A 27,033-nucleotide genomic window follows, 5' to 3' on the forward strand; every position below is an offset into this window, starting at 1 on the left:
TATATAATAACATGGCTACATCAACGGCTTTCACAAATGTAAACTAGTTCAAAACTATAATAATTCTGTAGTATGCAGCTGAGATATTCCCTGTCCCCTGTAGAATGTTTTGAGCTTAATGAAACGTACAGTACACACATTAAAGACTACCATAAAAAAATATAAGTAATGCCATGTCAAATTTTTCTTGCAACTGGTTCCCATGCTTTATTCAAATTGATGGTGGGATTTTTTTGTTTGCCATCAAACATGTCCTGTACATACTGTGCACTTTCAGGCAAACAGAACTGTGGCAGAAGTTTCTTTAAAATAATTAAATTCTACTGCAATTAAAAATACGGCCCTTGCGTTTCTCCTGTGGTAAGTATAAAGGATAAGAGGATGCATTTGAGTCATTTAATAGTTGGTTTAGAGTAAAGACTATCCACTACAGGTCCATCAATACTACTTACACCCTTCCTTGGGTTATATAATAAAATTCCTATCACAACCACAAATTGTTTATTTACAGTGCATTCGCTTTACAACTGGAAATACAGCAATGCAAAATTAAAATGTTTACATTTCTATGCACACAATCATACCTCTTGCTATACACCTGTGTACTGGTGAATTCCTCATATACCTTAATAAATATTAACAATATCTAATGATCACTTTCCCAACACTACTGTAGTGTGAACGATCATGAATCTACCAGCGGCCAGAAAAAAAAAAAAGCTCCAGCCGCGGATTAATTCTGTACTGGCATCAAACGGTCTCCTTTCGATTTGTCGTCTCCGATCAATAGTCATTCTGCATGGCGAACAGTTTTTTACTCTTCAAGTCTTCTGGGCCGAAGGAGACGGGCAGCAGCTCTTCCACGCTCATCTCCACGTAAGATCCGTCTGGCTTGGACAGGAAGACCTCCCACTGGGTGCCAAACTGAAAGAGAATCGCGCCGAAAGAGAGCCGGTTTGTGGGGGAGTCGCTCACCGAGGTGAGTTCCGGTTTTCAAATGTGGAAAAAAGCTCATAAAAACATCGCCATCTATTCTAAAACCATTACTTCTGTCTTAGGTTTTTTCAGATTCAGTAAAACTGAACATATGGCTTGAAAGGACCACAAGCTTTTGTTAGGTATTAGGTAGGCTCACTACTTCAAATTTACAAAGCAGAACACATTATACGAGATGTTCGTTAGAAATTACCAGAAGATAGAGAGACCGATAAGCCAAGAGTTCCAGTTTCAGCACCACAGAAATAAAAAAACAAGCTTGGAAAACTCAGCCAGTGAACACACACCCAAGGAACTACCACCAAAATAAAAAGAGGATAACCCTTTCCAAGGCTCCAAAATCAACTGAAACACCCACAACTTTTTCCTGCGGCCATTTTAAATACCTCAACCAGCAGGGCTAGAGGACGCTTGTCCTGATTGGGTGATGGCAAGTTAATGTGTGGAAGGGGGGGAGGGGGGATGGCAGGCTCATTTATGACAAGGACTGGCTTATCTAAAAGCCGACTGTGACAGTATGCAAAAAGTTAGTTATCTTATGTTGTTGAAAGCAGGGCTGAGCACAATATTATCAAAATATTCATGGTTTTAGCCACCTTAAGACCAAACGTGAATATATTAGGAGGCAATTCGGCTCCGCTATTGAATAGCTCTACATGATGGAGAGCTACTCCTGCTTTTAACAGATGTGATGGTTGTAAATGTCCAGCGGGTATGCCCCAACAACCAGTTCTACCTAGATATTATGACTTTCAGTGGATGGTTTCAATCGAAGATCATGGACTGGCACTCAAACTTGAAATGGGGGGGGGGGAATAAACCACGACCCTTATGGCAATCTGTGGCCTTTCTGGGCCCTGACACCCCACAAACAGCTGTGCTCTGGTCTCTCTTCTGAGACAATCACACTCGGAAGGCGGAAGTGGGACACGGATTGCATGTGCAGATTAGGGTATCAGTGTGACATGACTGCCCCCAAGGACATTGATCCTTTCATGTTTACAGAAAGGAAGAACAGGCAGCATTCAGAAACACTATTATATGGACCAAAACAAGTTTGCCCAGGCGAATTACACCGCCTGTCTCTCTAAGGCCATAATCTAAGCACCATCCTAATCCTAAGCACCAGGAAAAAAGCATAGTTTCCCTCTCTGTAAAGTTCTCAAAAGACTGTTCTTGAGGGAACAGCCTGCTCAGACCCTAGATTGATATTAGCAGTCACCAGTTAAGAGTGACTCATCAGTTTGGGCTTGAATCTCAAACCCATGCATGGACACCACGATCGAGGTGTATTCCAAACAGGCTTGCCCCCTAGTTAACTATGTCTGTCACTCAGGCTTCAATGCAGACACCACCCTAGTCACTGTGCCTTTTGAAACATCAACAAGGGCAGCAATCTTAGTCTTAGCCTTCAAAGCTCTCCAAACATGTTCTGGTAAACAAACCTCTATCACAGTCATTGAGCTCTTCTTTTAGCCACAGTAGCTAAAATGTGGGCCTGCCCAGCATTTTTATACATAACCTGAGCATGCAGGAATGTTAATTGCTTAATTAACTCAGCAACTACACCTGCATGGATGCACCTGTTTTCTGTTACCTTATCACTTTGTGATGACATCCAATTATACACATCTCTGTTTAACCTACCAAAGTTGGCCATCTACAAAATCGTCTAATAGATAATTATTAATAACTAAATGTCTCATAATTTTCTCCAGTGAAATTGATAAAACCACTAAGTCACTTTTGGAGACACAAATTGCACATGCTTTTGGGCTGCCCAACCGCACGCCTGGAGATCGGCCGTCCTGTAGGTGTTCGTTTCAAATTCTAATTGGGTACACCTGATTCTACTAATTAGCAGCACAATGAGATCTCTAGCTGTTGAATGAGGTGCGGCTTTCTTAGGGTTAGAGTGAAAACCTACAGGACGAGACATCACCAGGAACAGGGCTGGGCAGCCCTGCAATAGAGTTTGAAATGGCTACTTCAGTGACCTCTTTTAAAGTACTTGTCAAAACATACTATCATCAACTTGCTTTTATCACATTGTAACCGCTTGTTGTGTATCTTCTTTTTACTGAGCTTTTATGAGTTTTTAATCTTTATTGCTTCTTTTTGACCTTGTCTGTTATTGTCGTGCTTTTTCTTGCTTTTGTTTTAATTCTTCATATTTTGCGAGGCGCCTTGTGCTGCACTACTAGAAAGGAGATACACAAATACTGTAGATAATAATAATAATAATAATAATAATAATAATAATAACAGATCAATGAAAGCAGTTTTTAAATGTTATTTCACCTTGCCTGGTTCCCTTGATCTCTATCCTTTGGTCTACCTATAAATCTGTTGTTGATTTTAAGGGGAAAATTAAAACGAAACACTGAAATTCTCCAGGGCCAACCTTGATCACCCGTGTTATTTGGTGTGGCGTCGTAAGCACTCACTGGATTTAACAGCAGCACGTTTCGTTCAACCAGAGTTTTGTTTACTCCATACAAGCCGACCCATTTTTGTTCATTAGCAAAGGATGACCTTTTCCTGTTGTCCCCGTCTTTGTGTCTTTCCACCACTGCGCTTGCTAATTACGAGCGGTTATATTATTGTTCGCGCGCTGCCAGAATTTTAACCGGAACAGACAAATGATGCGGCATAACTCCAATCGTTGTCTCGCTGTACTGGTCGCCAATGACTTCACTGCATCAGTTGTGAGGGTTTTATTAATGACGTTCAAAAGCAAGACACGGGCTGGTGCCTGATTATACTCTGGGACTGCTAAACTCCTACTCTGCTCACAGAGAGCTAAGATCAGCTAAAAAAATATCTCTGGACTGTTCCAGAGTCCAGACCGGAAAAAAAAAGGGAAGGCTGGCTTTTTTCCCAGTCTATTGACCCCAGACAAAAGGCCTGCGTATCATTTTACAACTCATTACAAAACCTTTTAATTTTAATGAATTCGATTAACTAAATTAGTTCTTATACTGTAATGCTGACCCCTTTGTGTTTTTGTTCGTTTTACTCTTGTAACTTTGTTTCGTTGTTTTATTTTGGATTGCGGAACACCTTTAGCTGTTTGCATGTGCAATGTAAATAATTTTTATGATTCTTCTTCTTCTTTTAATATAATATATAAATAATAATAATAATAATAATAATAATAATATGACAGAAAAGCAGCCATGTTATGATGTGTTCAACAGAACAAAATTATTACAGATATTTTTGAAATCAGAAATCATACAGAACAATGTGCTTGCCAGCTAAAATGAACATCAACATTTTTCATTTGAGTATTTAGCAAAAGAATAAACCATACTAACCTCTCTCATGAACTGTCTGCAACCACCACAAGGAGATATGAACTGTTCATTTAGATCACTGGAAAAGTGGAGAAAGCAGAAGTAAATAATTTCGATAAAAATACTGTAATACTTGGTGCATTTGCATCCAGCCTTGGTGTTCCATTTCGTAAAGATATAAACACCTCATTGTGGCATGAATATTCATAAGCCATACATGAAATCACATTTTAGGATATGGAAAACGTTATCAGGCCCCACTAAAAATTGTCTTAATGATACTTGTACTGAAGTGGCAACCTAAATGACAATTAAAAAAATATTTTCATCAACCTTTTTTGTCTGTCCAGAAGTAAAGCACGCTTGAACAACCCAGTAACGAAGCTCTGTAAATGATACAATACCTAGAGATAGCTATAGCCTTGAATGTCCGGAATCCTTCTGAAACAGCTTTTGAAATGGCAGTCCTCTCAGCACAAATGCCCAGGTTGTAGCAGGCATTTTCCACATTGCAACCTGTCGTGCGAGAGTGAGAAATTCAACCCGTTGGCCGTCAGTGTGAACAAATCTGTAGTGAGCTCAAAGCTCTTCACCAGGGCTTCCCAACCCTGTTCCTGGAGATTCTACCTGTCCTGTAGGTTCTCATTTCACCCATAATTTGGCACACCTGATTATATTAATTAGCCAGTCAATGAGATCTCTAGCTGTTGAATGAGGTGTAGCTTTGTTAGGGTTGGAGTGAAAACCTACAGGACGGTAGATGGGACACAGGGTTGGACAGAGTTGAGTTCTGTTAGTAGAACGAGGGGACATAAATGGAAATTAGCAAAAGGTAAATTCCATACAGACATTAGGAAGAATTTTTTTCAAGCAGAGAGTAGTCAATGTGTGGAATAGCCTGCCAGATCACATAGTAGAGGCAGAAACTCTAGGGATTTTCAAAACTAGCCTTGATACAGTGTTAGATACTATTTAGTCTGTAGGTAAACAGAGCACTAATTTAGTCAGGAAAATGGCGAGCATTGCTGGGCTGAATGACCTGTTATCATCATTATGTTATGTTATGCTATGTTATGTTCCACTCTGATTGTATTACTTGCATCAGCAGAGACAAAATGGCAGACTGTAAAAGAAGGGTTCTTCCTTCCTCCAGCCCTTGAAATAATTCAGCCCAGTTAGCATGTACATTCAGACAGTGCACCTTTCTTACCCTGCCCTTGGAGAGACCATCATATGTTAGCTTTTAAAAATTGGAACATTTTGAAATTTTACTTTGTTCATTCCCCTGCGTTTTTTTTTCTTCTCTCTATTGGTTTACATTTCTGTTGGTTTAAAAATATAAATTCTTAGTGCTCCAAACAGTTGAAAAGAATGACCCGAAGTGATCTATCTGGCAGTTGGCAGCTTGAGTGACACACAGATCTCTGATAACCTTTTGTTTGCCAGGCTTTCATTACGGAACTTGACCAAGCATGTGCGTGTGTGTGTTTTTGCCGAGAAGGAAAAAAAAATACTGGACATCAAGCTTCTTTGAAAACATTCCCAGGGGTCAAGGCTGACCATTACATAACCATACCTCTTTAGCAGTCCTTGTTTTTATACATTCAAAACAATTCTCATATTTTGCCATTTGATATTGATTTTGGAATCCTTTTTGTTAGTGGATGGCTTTTAAACTGGCAAATCAAATTATGCAATATTCAAAATGTTTAGACAACAATTAGGCTGTTCCAACATTTGAGAGGCCCAGGTCACTGTATCACTTTAGTTGATAAATGATAAATTATATTACCAAATTACCTGATAAATATGCATAGTTATTCCATGCTACTTTGGTGACATATAATCTAGTGATCTCAGAAACAGATCCTTTATCTGTGACAAATGTTACTGATATTCAATCTAAACACAAATGGAAGAATGCAGCAATATACAGTACAGTACGTGGCATTTTCTGCCCCAATAAAACATTAACTTGATCGAACAACACATGCGCAACGAACGTGACAACCTCTGCCTTTTTAAGCCGCAGGACTTCACGTTGCGTAAGCACGTGCTTTTTAAACTGAAAGTGATTCCTGAGATGGGTTGTTTTTATGGGTTTCCTTCTTCGTCCCGCTACCCATGTCATGATATTACTCAGCAGTATATAGCCAGCTTTATTTTAAAAACAATAGCCCACCTTAAAATTTAGACACACCAAGCCAAGTAGGCATACACATTGTTTCAGTTAGATTGTTGTGTTATATTATTTGAACAAATATCATCTGACTACTAATATTACCTGACTGAACGAAAATGCAAGAAAATAAAATTTTGAAATAAAACTGCAACGAGACGCAAAAGACACTATCACTACAATATCAGCCAATATCTACCAATAATATTTCTCAATTTTTGGACATGCCCGGGGACGACAGACACAAATCAGTTACAGTAAAATGAATTCACTAACATATAATGAGACACTATCTCTGTCGAATACATTTTTCTTAATTAAACGCTGACCTGTGAAAATTGTCCCGTCGTGGGTCAGCAAAGCTGCACCAACCCTGAATTTGCTGTAGGGACAGTAAGCGAACTCTTTGGCCTCAAGTGATTTTCTGATCAGTTCGTCAATCCCTTCCTGCGATGAGTACGGCGGGACCCTCGTCGCATCTTTCTCTCCGACGATGATCTGGATGTCTCCCATGTCCGTTCACTGCGTCGATGTGTGCGTGTGTCTGCGCGCGCGTCTGTGTGCTTCTGAGCGTGTGGCGTGCGCGTCAGCGGATGGCCAGCAATAAAGAGACTCTGCGCTCTGCCCACCATTGCCCGTCAGCTTCGGCATATAGGGGCTGAGAGGGAGGTGGGTCTGCGGGCAGACGGATTGCACAATTCCGTTAAAGAGATGTCGCAACCCATTGCTGTGTGTCTGCCTGTTCTGGGTCGGTGCAATTGAGTTAGATTTATGCCACGGTGATGTAACGCATGGCCAGTAAGCAAAAACTGAATGGCTGTTATGCTCTAATTCTTAAATACAAGCGTGAATTGTGACAACCCATGAAAAGCGGGATTATATTCACTGGTATTCGTTTTGATCATCAATTGTGTTCAAATTAAAATAATAAATATAAGACATATATATGTCTGCGCAAAGGAAGGATTGTGTGTGCTTCCAAATTAGAACAAAAAATGTTTTGTGGGTGCTCTACAAGCTACGCAACCGGGACGCACCAGTGTGACACAACAGGAAGACAACCCAAGGCCAGAAAACATTTATTTGATCATATTTAAAACCATAATTCTCCTGAAATAAACTGTTATTTAAAAAAAAGTTAAAGTAATTAACTTAACTCATTAAATTCCTGATATCAAAATTTCACATTCTGATATCAAAAATCGAAGTACAACAAGTAATAATTCCGATTTTAGTTGGGTCTAATGATAATATGGATGTGTTATTTGTCACACCTTTGAGCAGCCTGCTTAATTAATTTTTTAAAAAATCAAAAATATTTATTTTCATTATTGGACTGAAGAGCACCATTTCGCTTGATATAAGTTTCGTTTGGTCACAGGCTTGCTAATGGTTTCCTCATCTTCAAATCTGCCCAAGATGAGCAGCAGCTCTCAAAATATCCTAAATTATTTATATATTTTCAGCACAGGAAGTATGCAGTAGCCTATATAGCACAAGATCCCCCTTTTTCTATATTTAACCCAGATTTGTTCCTCGGGGTTGGAATGTCAGATTGTACTTGTATGACTCTCGCGCCATTGCAACGTCTTATGTCAACTGAGAGCAGACAAGCACAGATTCTACCCCACAGCAGAGGCTGCCTGCTATTAACTGCGCCAATCACAGGTTGAGTTGCACAGGCTGAATCGCACAGTCATCGCTCCTGTTTGCTCAGGGCCGCCACTTCAGGGAAACGAGAGAATACGACGGCGCGGTCAAAATTCCATGCCGGCGACAGGACGCGTGATGTCACTGAAAGGCAGGTGCTTTTGGTGAGTCACACAACCGAACGACCCCATGGATTTCTTATCCCACAGTACATCGTCATTTGCGGCTGATTGTGTGGCTGAAAAGACTGAAAGACCTCCCCAGACACTCCCACGTCACTCCCCTGCTCACTACCCTCCACTGGCTGCCTGTTACGGCTCGCGTCAAATTTAAATCATTGGTCCTAGCATATCAGGCAGTCAAGGGATCAGCCCCAGCATACCTCCACAAGACTTTCAAACCCTACATGCCAGCCAGACCCCTCTGTTCTGCTACCTCAGGACGCCTGGCACCTCCCCCTCTTTGCACCTGCGCTTCCCGAACACGTCTCCTGTCTGTTCTGGCCCCACGATGGTGGAATGACCTCCCCGTGGAGGTCAGAACAGCTGAGACACTGACCCACTTCAAGTGACGACTGAAGACTCACCTCTTCAGGCTGCACCTCTCCCCATCCCTCCCTACCTCCCTGTAATCTCTTAATTGACTGTAAGCTTAGGGTTGTAACTAGGTAGCTGTTTCGTAGGTGACTTAGTTAATGCACTTGTCTTAACTACTGCTTGTATTTTTGCATAGACTGCGTTGTTGCTGTTCTCGTTTGTGTTAGTGTTAATCAGTTTAACCTTCAGGGTCCAAGTTGAACTATGCGGTTGTTCCCTGCACTTGGAACGGTACTTCTCTCTAGGGTTTTCGACATACTTGTTCCTGGTTATGGTTATACACTTTGTTGTACGTCGCTCTGGATAAGAGCGTCTGCCAAATGCCTGTGATGTAATGTAATGTAATGAAAGTCAAGGTCCAGGACGTCCAGGAGGAAGCATGTCATGTGAGCACATCTCTGATTTTCTGCCCCAAGATCCCTCACCAGGCATGTTCTGGAGCTCTCTGAAGACAGTGTGTGTGTGTGTGTGTCTGTCTGTGTGTGTGTGTGTGTGTGTATCTGTGTGTGTATGTGTCTGTGTGAGTATCTGTGTGTGTACGTCCTGGAGCTTTCTGAGGACAGTGTGTGTGTGTGTGTGTGTGTGTGTATCTGTGTGTGTATGTGTCTGTGTGAGTATCTGTGTGTGTACGTTCTGGAGCTCTCTGACGACAGTGTGTGTGTACGTTTTTTCTAGCTCTCTGAGGACAGTGTGTGTGTCTCTGTGTGTGTGCATGTTCTGGAGTTCTCTGAGGACTGTGTGTGTGTGTGTGCGTGCGTGTGTCTGTGTGTGTGTATACAGTAGATGTCTGTGTGTGTGCACGTCTACCTGTGCACAGGGCAAACAGACACATATTGTCCTCAGAGAGAACCACCAGTCAGTTGGCAGTCTTTTGCAAAAAGCTGAGTGTTTATTTAACCAATAAAGATTAACCATCAGCCCAGCTGTACCTGAGCTGCAGCTGTTTGCATTAGCTGCAAAACATTTCAATTTCAGTTTTCGATTCTGTATTTTTCTTCTTTCGGAAAGCGAGGGGAGAGAAGAGACTGGTTTGGGGGGGGGGGTGGCACCTGTGATTCATTTCTAAACGAAATGACAAAAATGGCTCTCTCTTCCCCTGATGCAATACCTATGACTGGAAAGCCAATAAGGAAGGGGGGAGAGCCCAGGGGGTGTCCAGTGTCCTGGTTCAAGTTGGGGTAGGGGTGGGGGGCATGGGGGGGGGGGGGTTTCCAGCCTCTGGGCCCACAGAAAATGAAAGGGGGAAGTGCAGACAGATCACCAGCAGCTCTGACAACAGTGCTATCATACACTCCCTCACCTTTCCTTCCTGCACGTGTCTCCCTTTATCAGGCCGCTAACTGAACACATGTAACTGTAACTGACGCTGCGAGGTTCATGCGGCGGCGATAACGATAATGATTCCTGCACGGTCGGTCGCTGGCAGAGGGGGGCACGTGCCAGCGGTGCCGCTCTCCATGGTTCTGAATCGCCGTTGCTGCCTGCCTGGGAACATGGGGTGCAGCAGCATCGCTCCCTAAAAATGTAAAAACGTTCAGTACGCCAGAGGGAACGGCTGTGCTTTTGCCCGACGAACCACATGCAGCGATGAGACCGCAGACCACGACCGTGAGGTTGTTTCACATTTCTTAAAGATGCCATGACACTTATTACAAAGAGTGGGGGGGGGGGGGGTTACCCGGTGTCCTGGCTAAATCCCAGATCTGGCTCTCGCAAAAAGTCATCCCCTGATTTAATTGGCTGAAAAACGTTCTCTCCCTCTCAACCTTCGCTAATGTCTGGTGAGCTTTCTGGCGCAAAATGGCTGCCGTGCATCACCCAGGTGGTTGCTACACATTGGTGGTGGGTGAGGTGAGTTCCCCTTCATCACTGTAAAGCACTTTGAGCGTTCGGAAGTTTGGGAAAGTGCTATATAAATGCAATTAATTAATTTATTTCTTTTCGAAATTAATCTACCATTTTGAAAGGAGCTTTTGGGAAATGTATTTGTTCATGTCATACATATTGATACTCCACTTCATAAATCTGCTGCTTATAGTATAAGTTTGAAAGCCATGTGCACAAGTCAGGCCATTTAAAAATCCTTTATTATTATACAGTAAGTTACCTGTAACAAAAAGGTATCTGTTCTGTGAATAAACAGAAAAATATAACCAATGCCAAAACAACGGCCAATATGTTCTTGAAAATGTAGGTTATTTATCTGTGGCATTTGTGAAATGTTTCGTTAAAGTAGTAGAAATATTTACAAATTAATGAAATGTTTGCATATTTTGCTTATGAATGAACATGACACACTGAAGAATATTCAATGATGATACAAAATCTTTTTGTCATTTAATATGAAATATTTGATCACAATACAAAATTAATATTTATTATCGGATATAATTATTTGTGTGTGAATATTTAATTATCAAGTATAATTCCTTATGTTTGTGAATATTTTTTAATACACTGGGGTGGAACCAGAGCACCCAATGGGCTACTGCTAGCTACTTTAATATCTGGATTTGGACCTGCGACCTCCTCCGTAGCCCTCACCAACTCACTGCATTGCTATTGGACAACATGTACCTAAATCCCTAATGTTCTGCAATACATTATTTAGCATACGCCTGGCTGATGTCAGTGGAGTAGAAATTTGGCATTCTGTTCTCTTTACAAGTGCCATTTTTGTGTCGTGAAAAGCTTTGTCTTGCCGGTGCGGTTTCAGTAGGCTTTCATGACCCCCTCGATCCAGTCGACGTAGTTTCTCACTTTGGTGTACACGCCCGGGAAGTAGGGGTTGGCACAGCTGATCCCCCACGAGACGATGCCCTCCAAATAGCCTTTGCAGATGAGAGGACCCCCAGAGTCGCCCTGTTGGAAGGGGACACAAAGAGTTCCTGTGAACCAAGCCTTCCTGTTTTATTGTCCCCTTTTTTTTTTCCCGAGCCAGGTGAGCACTACCTGGGCAGCCCGCCACGCCCGCCACGAAGGCAGTCCTGACAGGTTTCAGCACTACCTTTGTGTTTGTCTGAATGGGCCCTTTCTTCTCTGTCACCACCCCCCCCCCCCTCCCCCCACCCCCAAGCCCCAAGGGCCAATCCCTCTCCATTCAAGGTCATTCAGATTTTTTTTTTATGACAAGGCTGGGACTTCGGGGGGTGTCAGCAAACAGGAAAGACAGGAGACCGATGACGTGGATTTCCCAAATCGCAAAGGAGACGGTGGCGCCTGCGCGACCCTCTCCCGAGGTTCGAGGACGATAACGTGAAAAGGACAAAGACAGACAGCGTGAATCGTCTGTAACAGAAGCGTTCGCTATTAACCGACGACACCTGGGTCACTCTGTTTCAAGTTCAGTTCTGTCATCTTTCGTGTCTTTTCCAAAACTTTGTACGTGTTATTTAATTTAAAAAAAAAAAAAAACAGAAAAAAACAAAAAGGTAAACCTGGAGGCTGGCGAGGTACGTGAGGTACAGGTGCGTACAGGTGCGCACCTGGGGGAGAGGATCCGGCAGGTTTCCCGCCGAATCCGAGCGTGCCACTCACCTGACAGGAGTCTTTGCCCCCGAAGGGGGAGCCGGCGCACAGCATGTTGTCGGTGATCCTCCAGTAGTAGTAGTACCAGCAGTGGTCTATGACCTGCACGTCCACGGCCCGCAGCTCCGGGGACAGGTAGTAGCTGTAGATCTGGGTCACCCCCCAGCCGCTCACCGTGCAGGTGGTCCCCGCCGGCAGCTCGGGGCTGGAGGAATTGGGCAGGAGGGCCGGCTGGATGTTGACATTGAGTATGGCTGGGTGGCTGAGCTGAAGGAAGGAACACAACAGGGCGTCATGATCAGTCCCTCCACCCAGGCTCTGGGTTTTTCATAAACAGGATGTCCGCAGACTGCTGGGGGGTCCTTGAAGGTATTATAATGAGCCAAGGCTTGATATGCAATGACTATATATACTATATGTATACTGTAGCTTTGGGAATTTACATTTTTGATTTTTTTGACCGTAGTCACAGGAATTAAAAATGGTTGGAAGATACCCAGCACGTCTGTTAATTAACTAATTAATATAATGTAAAGATCTAACAATAATATTGTCATATCTCATACTTTGTCATACTTTCAGTTTCTACTATTCTATTATTTCTAATTAATTCAGGAAACACAGCTGTATGGAAGCACCTGTTTTCAATACACTTTGCAATCTCTCATTTATTCAAACGTTTCCGTTATTTACCTGTATCTGTAAATTATTCTGCAAGGCATTGCAATTTATGCCTCTAGGTGGCAGTATAGCCCATTACGAACTGCTACAGTATGTGCTGCATACGGTATCAAAACGCATCATTTTTTGCACCCACTTTGAGGAGCATGATGTCATTATCGAAGGTCCTGTAGTTGTAGCCCGTTTTGACAAAGATCTTGGACACCAGGAACTCCTGCTCAAACCCCTCGTTCCTAGAGAAGCTGTGCTCGCTCAAAACCACTTTGATCAAATAGTTCCTGTGAAAGCGAGAGATGGTTCGGTATTGAGACACGCATGTGCTATCCTACACCTGAATCAGCAACCATTATATTCTAGTTACACGCACACACGCACACACGCACACACGCACACACGCACATCACACAAAACATTTAAATATGAGTACCTTAATGAAAGAGTTTATGAATAGAATAATATTATACACAGGGAATTTGCTTTTTCAGAAGTATGAATCCATAATTATCGGTGAGGTTTTGGCCCCATAAAATCTGTTTAACAGATCAAATGGCATATGTGCCCTAAACTGCATCAGATGCGATTGTGTATCAAAGATATTATTTCAGGAAATGGCCTGATATGGCCTGCTACCCTTCATATTAAATTCGTCAAAATTTGTAACACGGCCTCAGTACTCACGGTCTCCAGCAGTGGGCAGCAGATAAAACCCACTGAGTACTGATGAGGGTTCCACCACAATAATGTTGATTATTGTACTGGATGGATGCCTGGTACTTGATGGAATATGGCTCAACCACTTGGCCCCCAATGATTCTCTGTTCAAAGGTCTCTGGCCAAAGACAAAAAAAGAACCAAAAAAGAAAAAAAAAAACCAGGCATCATAAATTTTTAAATACACATGACATAGAACTACTGTGTTCATACCAAAAAGAACAAAAAAGAATGCCTCTCAGCCCCCCCACCCCCCCAAACAAAAAAAATTAAATTAAATTAAATTAAATAAAACATAAAAATGACCTATGACCTTGCTGTGAAGTGTAACCTGCCTATTAAGGATAATAAGAAACACAAGGCAGTTTGGTAACAAATAACAGTCATCTATTCCACCGGTCAATATTTACTCACAGTCTAGAGCATTTTCCCAACTAGTTTTTGACCATTGCTCATCCCCCTACTCCCTTTCCATTGCCATTGCTGTTCTCTGTAATAACAGTGTTTTCGCGCTATTTAAGCCACCATCACTACCGCCACTACATTACAGCGGCGCTATTCGGTATTTGAGGCCCCATGAACAGATTGGGTCCCACCATTGGGCCCCACCACCCTTTCTCTGCACAATTACAGCACAGTTTTTTCAGGGCCTCTGTCTGTCAGGGCCTTAACTCCCCATCCCGCATAACTGAATACCTTAAAAATGTATGGTCCAAATCATTGTTCTGAAAACCAATTAATATGACTATGTCTCAAAACCTACTGATTGTATTTTTTCCCCACACAGTTTTGTGTGTTTTCACAAGGACAGAAAATACAAGTACTATGAATGCTTTGAATGGTTCAATAAAGAATAAAGATGTCTGCTTAAAGGTACATATGCAATAAACATGTTCAATTATAAAAATAATAACTGAGCATCACTAACAGATTATTATTATTATTATTATTATTATTATGATTGTGATTACAATTATGATGATGATGATGATGATGATGATGATGATTATTATTATTATTATTATTATTATTTGTGTGAATAATAAAACTGAAAAAAAATCATTGACAGTTCAAAATGAATAATTTCTAGCCTGTACCTTAATATTTTACTTATTTCATTCTAGTTTAAGTTAAAATTTTTCCTAGTTTGACCATTGTTCATCCACTGATTCTCTTCCCATTGCCATTGCAGTTTTTTGTAATGTTTTCGCACACTATCACAGCCACCATCACTACTGTCACTACATTACAACGGTGCTTATAGCTATTTTGGGCCCCATGAACAGATCAGACTAAATATTTAAGCAACAACGAATACATTCACCATTATGCTTGAAATTATATTAATTTCTGACATCAGGAATACATTTATGAGTCTGGTAAATTCAGCAGATTAAGGTAAACAGACAACTGTGCAATGAATTTCCTCTGCCTTTTTTCAGGCTTTTTATATCTTATGAATTAGCAGGTTACAGATTCATACTTTGGATTTAACTGTGTCTTGAAAATTAAAATCAAAACTGGAGTGTGGTAGAATTACTTATTCAAAACAGGCACCAAGCAAGTATTCAATCCAAGCTTGTGTTGCAAATAGAAATTTTAAGACAAACTCCTCGGAAAAATATTCAAAATCATCTTCTTTTTTTCAGAGCACAGTTAATTCATTGTCAGTGGTTATATGTACTTCAAACATTGAGAGATATCATATCAACCCGCTCTCAACCAACCACACGTATCATGAGCCTCATTATCCTTGACGGCTGTGACCCAGTTTCAGTTCATAATTGCCCTTATGTCACATTTTATCTTAAGAAGCACAGCTCGATAAGCTCAGCAAACGTCAAAATGAACTCTGTTCTGAAATGAAACACACGGTGATGTTTTTATTCCAACGGAAGTCTCCACCAAAACGAGAAGAGGAGGGTTACCTCTTGTTGCGAGGATCACAAGGAGCAGCACCCCAGGTTGAAATAGCTGGCCCATGGTCACAGTGCCTGGGACACAGGGCAAAAGCTACAATCAAATCTGTGCACAGTGAACGCAATGTCAAAAAGCAAACTGCAAATCCAGGGCTGAAAAACACATCTTATGGATTCCATTGTGGGAATCTACTGTAATCCATAAGTACACTCTATTAATGGATGCTTAATCTCGCCAAATTTTAACCTTGTTTACCTGGCGACAGTCATCTCATGTATGTATCACTCCCTGTATGTCCCATATTACAAAGGTGCAAAGAAAAGGGAGCATCTAAGTGCCACATGTAGTCTTGTCAAAAACTGTCTAGAAACCAGAGCCTAAGACAAATGCATAGGACTGCTTTTTAAGAAATACAGCATTGACGAAGAGGTAGTGATCAGTTCTTTCTTGATAGACACCTGAGTGCCACAGCAGAAAATTCAAATGCAAATATCAGCGAGGTCGCTCCAGCCAAAAGCATCACATTGCCAAAACCGTTATACCACTGCATATAGGACCCATTAGCAAAGTTAGCACCAACTTACCAAAAACAGCAAGCAAAAAATGGAAATACGGATATCAAGAACATCTGTTTAGTGTTTCCCTCTTTTGCAGCGCTCCCACCCAGGGCTCTATATGTGTTTACAGCACCTGCTTGGATATACCTCCAGCTACAGTATTACCTGGGGATTTTCCAATGGTATTTATGCTGAAACCATATCCCCCTCTTACCTATTGTGATGGCTAAAACTCATGCTTCCTAGAGTGAACAAGAACCATCCCACAGCGCCGCGAAAAAGACCTGACCCAGTATTATAACAATAACCACGCGAAATGCCACTCCCTCAGATGTTATTCCCTAATTTGTGCCCCTTCCATTGATTTGTCTCTTATTCCTGACTGTAGGCCCAAAGTAATAAGATAACAAGCAGCAAAAAAATATATTATCCTGACCACGGCACACTCAGCACAATAGTGTATCAGGTAATGCATTGCATAAAAGAGGTGGTAAAATGGTGTTAAGATGAGATTATCATTGTGTTCTTTCGAAGACTATTATCTTTTTTTTGTGTGTGAGAGGAGCAAGGGTCATTGCAGTTGACAAAGTAACCTAAAAAAAAAGAGGCAATGTTCCTCAGTCGCCTTTGATTCATTGTCACTTAAATATTGCTTTTACTAGCCTTGATTCAAATCATCAGTTTTAAAATGTCTGTCCATTGTCATGGTGACCTCGCGGACAGTAACTGCCCCTCAAGTGTTTCATACGGCTTGTAGAGATGCCCCTCGCTCGCCCCTTCTCTCGTTAGCTGCTTGCTAACTCCCGGAAAAAGACTCCCAGAAAAAGACGTTTGTGGTTCTCACCCAGTCACTGGCGTAAAATATATAACTGAGATTTCCTGCGATAAGCACGAACGCAGCTGCGAACGGCTAATTATAAATGCCAAGTTTACAGAGGCGATTGGACGCGCCAAATGTCATCAGCTGCTTCTGTTCACGCAGCAGCCGACCGGCCAGACTTGCACTGACAGGAGTCTGTGACGAAGACACTTCCTGTGCAGCTTGAGCAAGCAGATCGCTGCCTCCTGATCAACCAGAGGGGGTCGCTAGAGAGCAACAAGAAAATCCTTGATCCTGGCTGACCGAACCCTACCTAGCCCTGGCCTACCGCCAACTCCGCTTCACCCTGCAGGGTTACCAGCCACAGTTGGCAATAGCAATGGTTAGGATTTAATGCTGGACTGTGAGGCCCACCCATGCACTAAAGAGCCTAAACAGGGCACCTAGCGCCTAAACAGGGCAAGCTATCCATGAGCCTTAAAATCCTGTATTTTTTTTACTTTCTCAAGATACGTATTACGTCAATTTCATGACACTGAGGTGTCAGTGTTATGAGTGATAATAACTGTTATGAAAATACATTCACTGTCTAATTGTTAAGCAAGTCCACAATGAACTACAATTAAGTTCTAGAAAAAGCACAAAAACAAGGAGATTGAATCACTATCTTTGCTTCACTTAACTTAATCCAAGACAAATAGGAAATTAACTTTACATATAAAGTGCAAAGTACTTTGTGTCTCACATACAGGCATTCATGCACTGACAGAGACTATGGACAATGCAGAATAACATAGACAATCTTATTAGAGGAAGTAAGACTTGCAATCAACTCATGCCAGAGAATGTCCATGGAGCTGGCATTTTGGACTTCCTTGAAGTCAATCCCAAAATCCCATTATACAGGTTACACTACATTTAGAATCCATCCAGGCAACAATCCAATATTATATGTTATTTATATATTTTATGTAAAAGTGTCTGATATTTCAGACCTTCCAAGGGAGAAAAATACAGAAAAATCCTTTAAAAAAAAAAAAAAACGGAGCTTCTCAGTGGTTCTCACACCGGCAGAAGTGGTCCTCAAATTTCTTCTATATTACAGGTAATGAAAAAGAACCATATTTACGGGAGTCAGTGAATGAGAAGGATAATGGTTTAGTGTATCATTTAAACCCGATATGTTAAAAAAATATACATAACTACAGAAGAAACAAAGAGGTATAAAAATGTTCTTCCTAATTTTGAAGAACTGACCTCTCAGATCTAACTACTATGCTGCCCCTGTGTCACAAGCCCCTTTTTAAACAGCGTTGTCCTCTTTCCTCCACAGTTTGGAATGCCCGGTTGTGCTTATCATACGCATATAAATATGTATGTGTCAGTGTGCTTTACCACATTGATTTGGGAGAGAGTAGACAATCGTGTGATTGGACATCAGAACCACATGACGCCCAATGCTGTTTCTTATGAACAGCAGTGTCCACGTCTGGCCCGTCCACGCGTTAGAAACAGGGCCTTAACGGGGCGAGCCATCCGGCAGCCCTGACACAAGCATACTTTTACTTTGTGCTGTACTTGATTTTCCACGCCACGCAGGGAAAACCTAATCTTGTGTGGCAGACGGTGTAAATCGCACAGCCTTGGAGGCCTTGCCATTGATCCCATAGCCTGTGACATACAGGAAAAACCTGTGTGACGTAAGAGCTCATCAGCTACTGGCTTCCATCACGTAATGGCCTCGCCATGTAGTGTTTATTTATGGATGGACTGAAAGTCTACCAGTGTTATGAAGTGTCACAAATTATAAATTAATATTATTTTGGAAGGAATTCAGTTTCTGTTTTCAGTTTTTTTGTTTTGTTTATTTGTTATTTAGCGGTGATTAACAATAGAGGTCCCCGGCAATGACCCATTAACAAAATTTTTGATTTTGTCTTTAGACTTAATTCTGCTGCACTGGGGCACCCTATGGATGTCCCCCAGGGGGGGGCATGAAATACAGATGTAACGTTTTTTTTTTTTTGGGGAGGGAACAATGCACGGACTATATTGAGCGCAGAAGGTCAAAGGGGAGAAATGTCCGTGAAGGTGCACTTTGTTGGCCCTCTGAATCATATATTGTTTTGCGGGGACGGTGTGGCCATGGAAACGGCAGCAATTGGAAGTGAGAAACCTGAGGATCTGCGCTGATGCGATCCCCCCCCCCCCCTCCCCCCTCTTAAGAGGGTTCGGGGAGGCAGCCGCTCGGCCATTTCGGGCTGCCGTCTCCCCCCCGTGGAGCCCCCGCTGTGCCACTATGAGCCTGCCTGTCCTCTTGCGGTTCCTGCTCTTGGAACTCCTCGCTGCAAACTGTGAGTATGGGGCGCGCTGCTTCTTTTAACAGACAGCCTGAGTCAACAAAAAGGCATCCAGATGATTCTTCGCTTGTGTGGGGAAAGGTTATGGACAGGCCATTGCAAGCAACAGGCTTATAGTGATGGGAACATTTCATTTTTTAGTGTTTCTTCTGAAGGATTCATAAATTTTTTATTTTTTTGTTTTCTGTTTCTTTTCAGTTGATACTAGTTGTAATCTGATATTTTATAGATGACCATAACGGACAGCATATGGTTCATTATAAATTAATGTATTTCACACAAATGACAGCCTGTGGTTCGTTGTAAATCAATATATTTCACACAAAACTTTTCTAATTAATACACCTGTGTTTGTGGCTTACTGCCCTCATAACTGAGAATCTTTCTCCAGAGCTGGAAATGGATAGCAACAGCTTGATTTAGGTAATTAGTTGTACAAATTTACATTAGTTTTTTTTTTCCAGAACAATTTAGATTTTTTTTCCAGAGCAATTACTCAGAGCTATGAGCCATTATTTTATGTTATGAAAAGTTTGTGTTGCTATTGACAACGATGACAAAATGCCCAAGAAATAGGAAAGAAGAATAAATTCCTGTGTTGTCTTTATATGAATTACAACGAAGATTACACCCATTTGTGAATCTTTCCCAAAATCAATAGAAATAATGCAGGGTAAAAAGTATGTTCGCACCTTAGATAAAATTTTTTTTAATTGTCAATTTTTGCAAAATGCACTAAAAATTGTCAATATTTGCTAAATGCACAACAAGCGATATTCTCTTAACAGTGCAGTGAGAACATGCAGCAACTGTTGAATATTTCTGTGTAACTGCATGAAAATAAAGAATAAAAGCTGGAATATTAATTTATTATAGCAGGCCATCATAAACTTGAAAGGAGATACTGTAGGTACTCCCCCCTGATTGAATTACAAGCAGTCAGACACGTTTTTATATAACAGTCTGAATCCCACACCGATGTACATGTTTCAAAAAGAGGACCTGGATTTGATACCGGCGGATGGCCTTGCATTGAACAGGGGTGTCCGAATCTTATCCAGAACGGGATGGCATGGTTTAGCCCAATGCCATGACACCTGATCAGGGTCTTCAATCGAGACAATAATAAATAGAATCAGGTGTCTTAGTGCTGGGTTAAAACAAAAACTTTGTACCCACACCAGCCCTTTTTGGATACAGTAAGATTGGACACCCGTAGTATAGAGTTACCATAATTGCGGCTGTCAGGCACTAATTACTGATATATAAAATGAATGAGAAGGACAATAGGTCTTTGTCGCTGGATTTCACCTTGTTGGTCTTTAAGCCGTTTAAACTTTAAAATTTCAATTGTAGCCATTTAACACTGTGGAACTTGGTTTGTTAATCGCAGTGGATTTAGTTTAAAATTGGCACGTTGTCAGTTTGACGGATCTAGCGACAGAGAACATGACCTGTGACGGTGTGTTAACACCGTTTATTCAACGTCACAGGCCAAGAACTGATGCAGGGACGCATCGTCGGAGGCTACGCCCCAGCGCCCTACTCCATCAAGTACATCGTGTCCATACAGACCACCAACGGCCAGCACTTCTGTGGGGGATCTTTAGTGAACAGATACTGGGTACTGACAGCAGCTCACTGTGACATTGGGTAAGCCCTCCCCCACCCCCCCAAGACCATGGAAATTCCAGAAACTTCCGTACTTTTGTTCCGCATGCCAGACGACACTGTGACATCTGTTTTCTTTGTGTGTTTCAGTTCATTCTCTGCATACTGTTTTTATTTAAACTTTTGCCATTTTTAATAGAGAAAGCTCACGATGGCGCTTTTCATGGGCTAAAAAGGAAGTAGCAAATTAAACAAATAGATTAAGCAGAGGAAGTCCATTATCTTGCTATGTGTGATGATCCGAGCAGTTCCACAGTGGGGTAACTAAACTGGCAGGACCATCACTCACCCAGGAGAAGAGCGAGTGCAGGAAATTGATACCAGCTAGCTCCTGAAACTTTAACAACCAGGGGCATTATGTTCACACGGTGGGAATCTATAAAGTTCTGCTCACACTTCTTTAATTACACTAAATAATTTGACTTCCTTTAAAATTTGTTCATGTGAAAATGCAGTTTTTTTTTCTTTTTTTAAATAATGATAATCCTGAAATATTGACCTTTACTTACTTTCCATTCTGCTTCTCGGAGTTCTGAAATGAGACGTCTCTACTATTTTCATTTCTCACGACTGTTTTCTCTGTTCATCCCCCTCTCCTTCTAGCGGAGATGCACCTGTTTTATTGCTCTCCACTTCTCCTTTAATCCCCTCTGGGAATTGGCAGCATGTAGATCATTAGAGAAAACAGGAGAAACAAGCAGTTCTCATTTATCTGCTAGAGATGTTTAGCTGAGAGCTTCAGAGGAGTAACGGTGTAACATTGAAGAATTTCTTATTGAAACCACTTTTTTGGAGCTCTGTTCCACTGTGATAATGCTTGCATCGGGTGGCTGTGTAGTATGATGGGTAAGGAGCTGGCCTTGTAACCTAAAGGTCACAGGTTTGATTCCCGGTAGGACACTGCCGTTGTACCCTTGATCAAGGTACTTAACCTGCATTGCCTTGGTATATATCCAGCTGTATGGATGCAGTGTAAGTGCTGTGTAAAAGTGGTGTAAGTCGCTCTGGATAAGATGCCTGTGATGTAATGCATGTAATACACTGGTTCCCGCAGGACCAAACAGCTCCTGATAGTGGCAGGAGATTACTCCCTGAGCACGTACGAAGGGACGGAGCAGTACTCACAGCCTCACAGTCTGATCCCCCATCCGCTGTACAACAAGAGCAGCATCAACGCTGACATCATGCTCATAAAGGTACTGCTGAGCAACATGAAACCGTTGTTCTTTCAGTGACTGAATGCGTATGATAATAACACTGGGCGAAGACCTCATTTTTGTAGCGATGATCTCATAGAGAATTTATTATGCAACACTGTGCTAGTTTGTGGTGAATGTGCACGAAATGAGTTTAACATGATTTATGTATGGTTTGTCAGGCTTACGCAACAGTTGTCTTATCATGGCTCCTGGTTTTTAAAAAAATAAACCTGAACTGTACTGTAGATCTTGTCCAGAAATCATACTTTGTTCAGTGATTTCTGACAATTTAGTTTACAAGAAAATCAGCTGCAGTTCTTACACGTCCAATTTGATGATTTATTTATTGATTGATCAGAATTCCATAGACCCTCCTGCTTTCTTGGTGCAAGTTTTGCATTGGGGTTGCTTGCTTGTCCCAACGATGGGGTTTTATCCTCTAGTTTGAAAACTGCCATTTATTTTCATTTCTCGCGACTATTTTCTCTGTACACCACACTCTCCTTCTAGCAGAGATGCCCCTGTTTTTATTGCTATATACTTCTGCTTTAGTGTTTTTTATTTTCTGAACGCCACCCATTCCTGATCCCAATCTATCAGAAGGACACTTATTCCGACTCTTCCTGGTGTAGATGAGTTTTTTTCAGTTTATGAGTCATCGAGTCTGGCCTTCCTCTCTTTTCAAGATGCGTCATTACCTTGCCTGAAAACTTTCGATGACTTTCCCCTGGCTTTTTTTATTATCTACTCTTTTTTCATTTCCTGCTGAGTAAGTTTACTCTCCTAGATTTATTGTTTATCTGCTGTGCTGTTGGCACCCCTTGTGTTAATAAGTTTGTCGACTTTGCTCTTAAAATTGCTCTTAAACGTGTCAAATAATCCCGACCGCTAACACGATGCTAATTCCCAGTTCTTATTAAACCTAGGATTTTCAATCAGCGAAGTGTAGCTGCATACGATGTTATCACGTTGGTGTCACAAATTTGATCCAGTGATGGGAACAGAATCTTAATGCATCATTGTGTCTTGTTTCGTCCAGCTCAAAGCCCCCATGGTCCTGAACAGCTATGTGTCCATCGCCCCCCTGCCTCGCCAGGGTGGGGGGGTGCCAGAGGGGCGGGTCTGCCGCGTGTCAGGGTGGGGCTACACCAATTCCGACGGGGGGCGGGTCCCTTACACGCTCCGGACGGTCCAGCTGCCCATTGTCTCCACCGCCAAGTGCAACAGCAGCGCGTCCTTCAACGGGAACATCACCACCTACATGATCTGCGCAGGCTACGCTGCGGGGGGCAAGGACGCATGCAGAGTGAGCAGGGGGCGGGGCTGGGGGTGGAGGGATTAGTAGGGGTGGGGCCATGGGTGGGGGTGCTGGTGTGGACAGAGGCGGGGGTGGGGGTGGGGGTGCTGGTGTGGACAGTGACGGGGGTGGGGGTGGGGTGGGTTGTGGGGGGTGGAGGTGGGGTAGAGGTGGGTGTGAGGGGGGGGCGGGGACAGGGGTAGGGTGGGGGTGCTGGGGTGGGCAGGGTGCGGGGTGGGAGGGTGTTGGTTAGGGTGGGGTGGAGGAGGTGGGGGGGGAGGGGGGGTGGTGTGGGATGGGGTGGGGGGTGTGGGGGGTGGGGGTGGGGCGGGTGAAGGGGGGGGGGATGGTGTGGCGGGCAAGGGTGGGGTTGGGCGGGGGTGTTTAAATGGAGATAGAAGTCCTAGACTTTGCAACGTAACTCTGTATGAGAATTTTAAAAAATTCTGCCATTTATACATTCTAATTTAATAATTATAGTTCACAAATTATGATTAGATACATGTTGTCCTAATTAGAGGATTTGAGGCCCGATTAATTTTTAATTACGAAGAAGAACACGTCTTTCTTCTTGATCCAGCAAAAGAGTTCCAGCCACTGAGATATTGTACCGGAGCAGTCAGAAGAACAGTGAATATCTTGTAACAGGATAATAGACAGCTTAATGCAGTCTGATATCTTGTTACAAGAGAGAAACTTTAACTACAGCTCCACATATTCAACACAAATCCCCTGATCATTAAAGCCCTGAAACCAAATTCCGTGGTGAACGCTGTTCTGGACATTGATCTGGCAACACCGTAAAAACTGCCTGTTTTTATAGATAGTGTATTAAACTAAAGATATTAAACTACATTAGTACACATGCAGGAGCCTCCAAAACAAGTCACAGCCTTGATAAAGATGAACACGAATGTATAAAATAATACAAGTACTGAGCCGTCTTTTACCTCTCAAATATGTGGGCTGTATTATGCTTTGATAAGTATCTGATGGATCCAACCAAAATTATTCTTAATGTATTCATTTACCTTCAGGAATGTGTCACAAATATTCAGTGTTTGTGCAGCATCCTTTTCCAAGGATAACACTGGGAGACCACAGTGAACATGACCTTCCTCTACATAGCACATTTCAAGATTACCTTCAGATCCTATGGTTTGCATGTGCAGATCGTACTCTTTAATTTAAACTAGAAATTTCTGATCTGGGTCAAGCCTGGAGACAGATTTTTTTTGAGTTTCAGTCCCTAGACTGGGTTTCAGTCATATGACTGAAGTGGCCATAAGCAAAATAATTCCCTTGTGGTCAGGTAACCATTTCTTGGTAGCTTGGTTGCAGGTATGCTCACATAGGATCAAGTGTGAATAAAAGGATCATTTGAAAATGAAACCGTAAAGTCTCCGTAACCAAGACTATAGCTGAAAGCAGACAGAAGGCTGAAACTATAGATTTGTCTAAGATACTTTTGTTCCACTTGCTGTTCTAACAATTGGATTTAGCTGTTGGTGGGGGGTGGGGGTGGGGTGGGGCGGGGGGGTCAGTGTTCTAGAACTCCATTTGCTTTCAGCTACCAGTAGTGACTGTTACATCAGCAATAGAATGTTCAGCTAAGAACATTCTAATCACATATTTGTTCTTTTATCCCTTAAGGTGTTTAAAAAAAGAAGAAAAAAAAAACAGCATCAGTTTTTTGGCACCCCACTGGTATCCTTTAGGCACTCTATTGACTTTGCATATCAGACGCGACCAACCAAAAGACAGCCTTTCACCATTGTGTAACATGATAGTTGATGAACCGAATGTCTAATAAAGGAATTAATTATGCATGTATTGTGGCTATGCAGGTAGCAAAGAGAATTTAAAAAAAAACCTGTGTAAATGAGGGATCACTAGTATGTGGAAAATAGAGGCGATGTCACACAGGCATGTCCTATCCAATGTGTTCTTCGGTCCTAAATTTCAGTACAGGGGTATTCCAGTCCCTTGCCCCAGTTCTTCTAAACAGAAAAGTCATTCATATTTACCCAAGATGTAGAATTGTTAAACTGAAATGTTAAACTTAAAATTGGCTCTATATAGCCTAAAACCTTCCGAAAGGAACAAAAAATCGACACGTCACCCTGGAACCTGAGCGTGAAAATGGGGACGAAGCGCGTGTCTTGTCGTTCCAGGGGGATTCTGGGGGCCCGCTGGTGTGTGAGGGGCGTGTCTACGGAGTGGTTTCCTGGGGCAACGGCTGCGGAGACGCCAGGTTTCCGGGAGTCTACACGGCCGTCTCCATGTTCCGGAGGTGGATAGACCGGACCATCTACAGCTCCTACAGCCGATGCCTCAAGCATTAGACCACAGAGTTACCCAGCCCCCCCCCCCCACCCCCCCGAGGCAAACTGACTACCATGAACTGAAATCCCACTGTACATGTGACGCGCATCAATCGCGTAAGGAGATACAATGTATGTTTTTTATTTTTAGCTTCTTTTTCTAATTTATCGAGTCAGCTTGGATTTCCACTTTGATTTCACATGTCATCTAAAAATGTCAAAATATGACATCTAAGATTTGCTTAGTCATTACAAATGTCTTTTTTATTCTTAATGCTTTTCTTTTTTTGAAATGTTTTCGTATCTTGTCTTAGTTTTGCACAGCAGGGTTTCTTTCCTACCAAGGTGCCATACTGCACACTGTATGAATACACTTTTATAGATATTTTAGCTATGTTGAACAGTAATAGATTGATTTTATTTTGTAGTAAGGAAAATCCCTGCCACAGGTACTGTGAATGCCAAGCCTGAACTGGAATAAGGAAAGTGGGGAACACACAAATCTTTTAATTTTAAGAGTTGAGTGAATGTGTTTTGAGTGGTGTCATTTACAAATATTACAAGACAATGGTGCAACAAATGTATTGCTTTTGCCTGTTTTACAACATTATAGACTACAACAAATTTTGTACACTTATCCTGACACCATGGACAATAAAACAGGAAAACATTAAAGGGCCAACTGAATTTGTTGCTCTAAATTTACCGTTTATGCTGTATATTTAATGACAAAACACACACACACTGTTTTTAGATTATATACCTTTATAGGGCAACACTAATTCTCTTATCAGCCAGGACAGATGGCCTGGGCACACTGATAGAAGACATTTTGTTTCATGTTGTACTTTCACAGTCCCCTGATCTAGTTACTTTTTTGTTTCATCCTAGTGAGCAAAAGTCAGAATCTAGACGTCCAGAAGGCTGGAAATCTAGGCATATACCTACTAGACATTCAGGTGAATATCTGGCTACAATTGGTTGAAAAGTGAGAGTTTCCTAGCTGACGAGGGATGTAGCTGGACTATATTCGGCTAAAACCTGAGCTATATTTGGGTGAACCTGGTCTGTTCACCATCTCTCAGCCTAGATTTCCACTGCTCTAGATGTCTAGATTCCGGCTGTTGGTCACTGGGTTATTCAACTGAATCTCGCTCCACTGCCTTTATTATATTTCCCCCCAAACCTTAATCCGAGGTACAACCCACTGAGAAAAGAAGCTGAACAGTCTCCCCTCGTTCCTTT

General features: G+C 42.1%; 3 protein-coding genes across 3 annotated transcripts; 1 reads left to right on the plus strand and 2 right to left on the minus strand.

Moving 5' to 3' along the window:
- Window positions 1-176: 176 nt before the first annotated feature.
- On the minus strand, window positions 177-7,102 carry LOC135237223 (cytidine deaminase-like). Its single transcript, XM_064304109.1, has 4 exons — window positions 6,804-7,102; window positions 4,700-4,811; window positions 4,317-4,374; window positions 177-924 (listed from the first exon to the last, which is right to left on the minus strand). Exons 1-4 carry the CDS (start codon window positions 6,985-6,987, stop codon window positions 784-786), a joined length of 495 nt encoding a protein of 164 aa, XP_064160179.1. The 5' UTR covers window positions 6,988-7,102; the 3' UTR covers window positions 177-783.
- A 3,493-nt stretch (window positions 7,103-10,595) lies between these two features.
- On the minus strand, window positions 10,596-18,063 carry LOC135238168 (trypsin-3-like). Its single transcript, XM_064305884.1, has 6 exons — window positions 16,145-18,063; window positions 15,569-15,634; window positions 13,608-13,758; window positions 13,066-13,207; window positions 12,258-12,515; window positions 10,596-11,582 (listed from the first exon to the last, which is right to left on the minus strand). Exons 2-6 carry the CDS (start codon window positions 15,621-15,623, stop codon window positions 11,433-11,435), a joined length of 756 nt encoding a protein of 251 aa, XP_064161954.1. The 5' UTR covers window positions 15,624-15,634; window positions 16,145-18,063; the 3' UTR covers window positions 10,596-11,432.
- A 434-nt stretch (window positions 18,064-18,497) lies between these two features.
- Window positions 18,498-26,730, plus strand: LOC135238169 (trypsin-like). Its single transcript, XM_064305885.1, has 5 exons — window positions 18,498-19,291; window positions 20,791-20,950; window positions 22,023-22,164; window positions 23,207-23,473; window positions 25,639-26,730. Exons 1-5 carry the CDS (start codon window positions 19,237-19,239, stop codon window positions 25,807-25,809), a joined length of 795 nt encoding a protein of 264 aa, XP_064161955.1. The 5' UTR covers window positions 18,498-19,236; the 3' UTR covers window positions 25,810-26,730.
- Window positions 26,731-27,033: the final 303 nt, after the last annotated feature.

This window comes from Anguilla rostrata, chromosome 13, assembly GCF_018555375.3.
Source record: "Anguilla rostrata isolate EN2019 chromosome 13, ASM1855537v3, whole genome shotgun sequence".
NCBI lineage: Eukaryota > Metazoa > Chordata > Actinopteri > Anguilliformes > Anguillidae > Anguilla > Anguilla rostrata.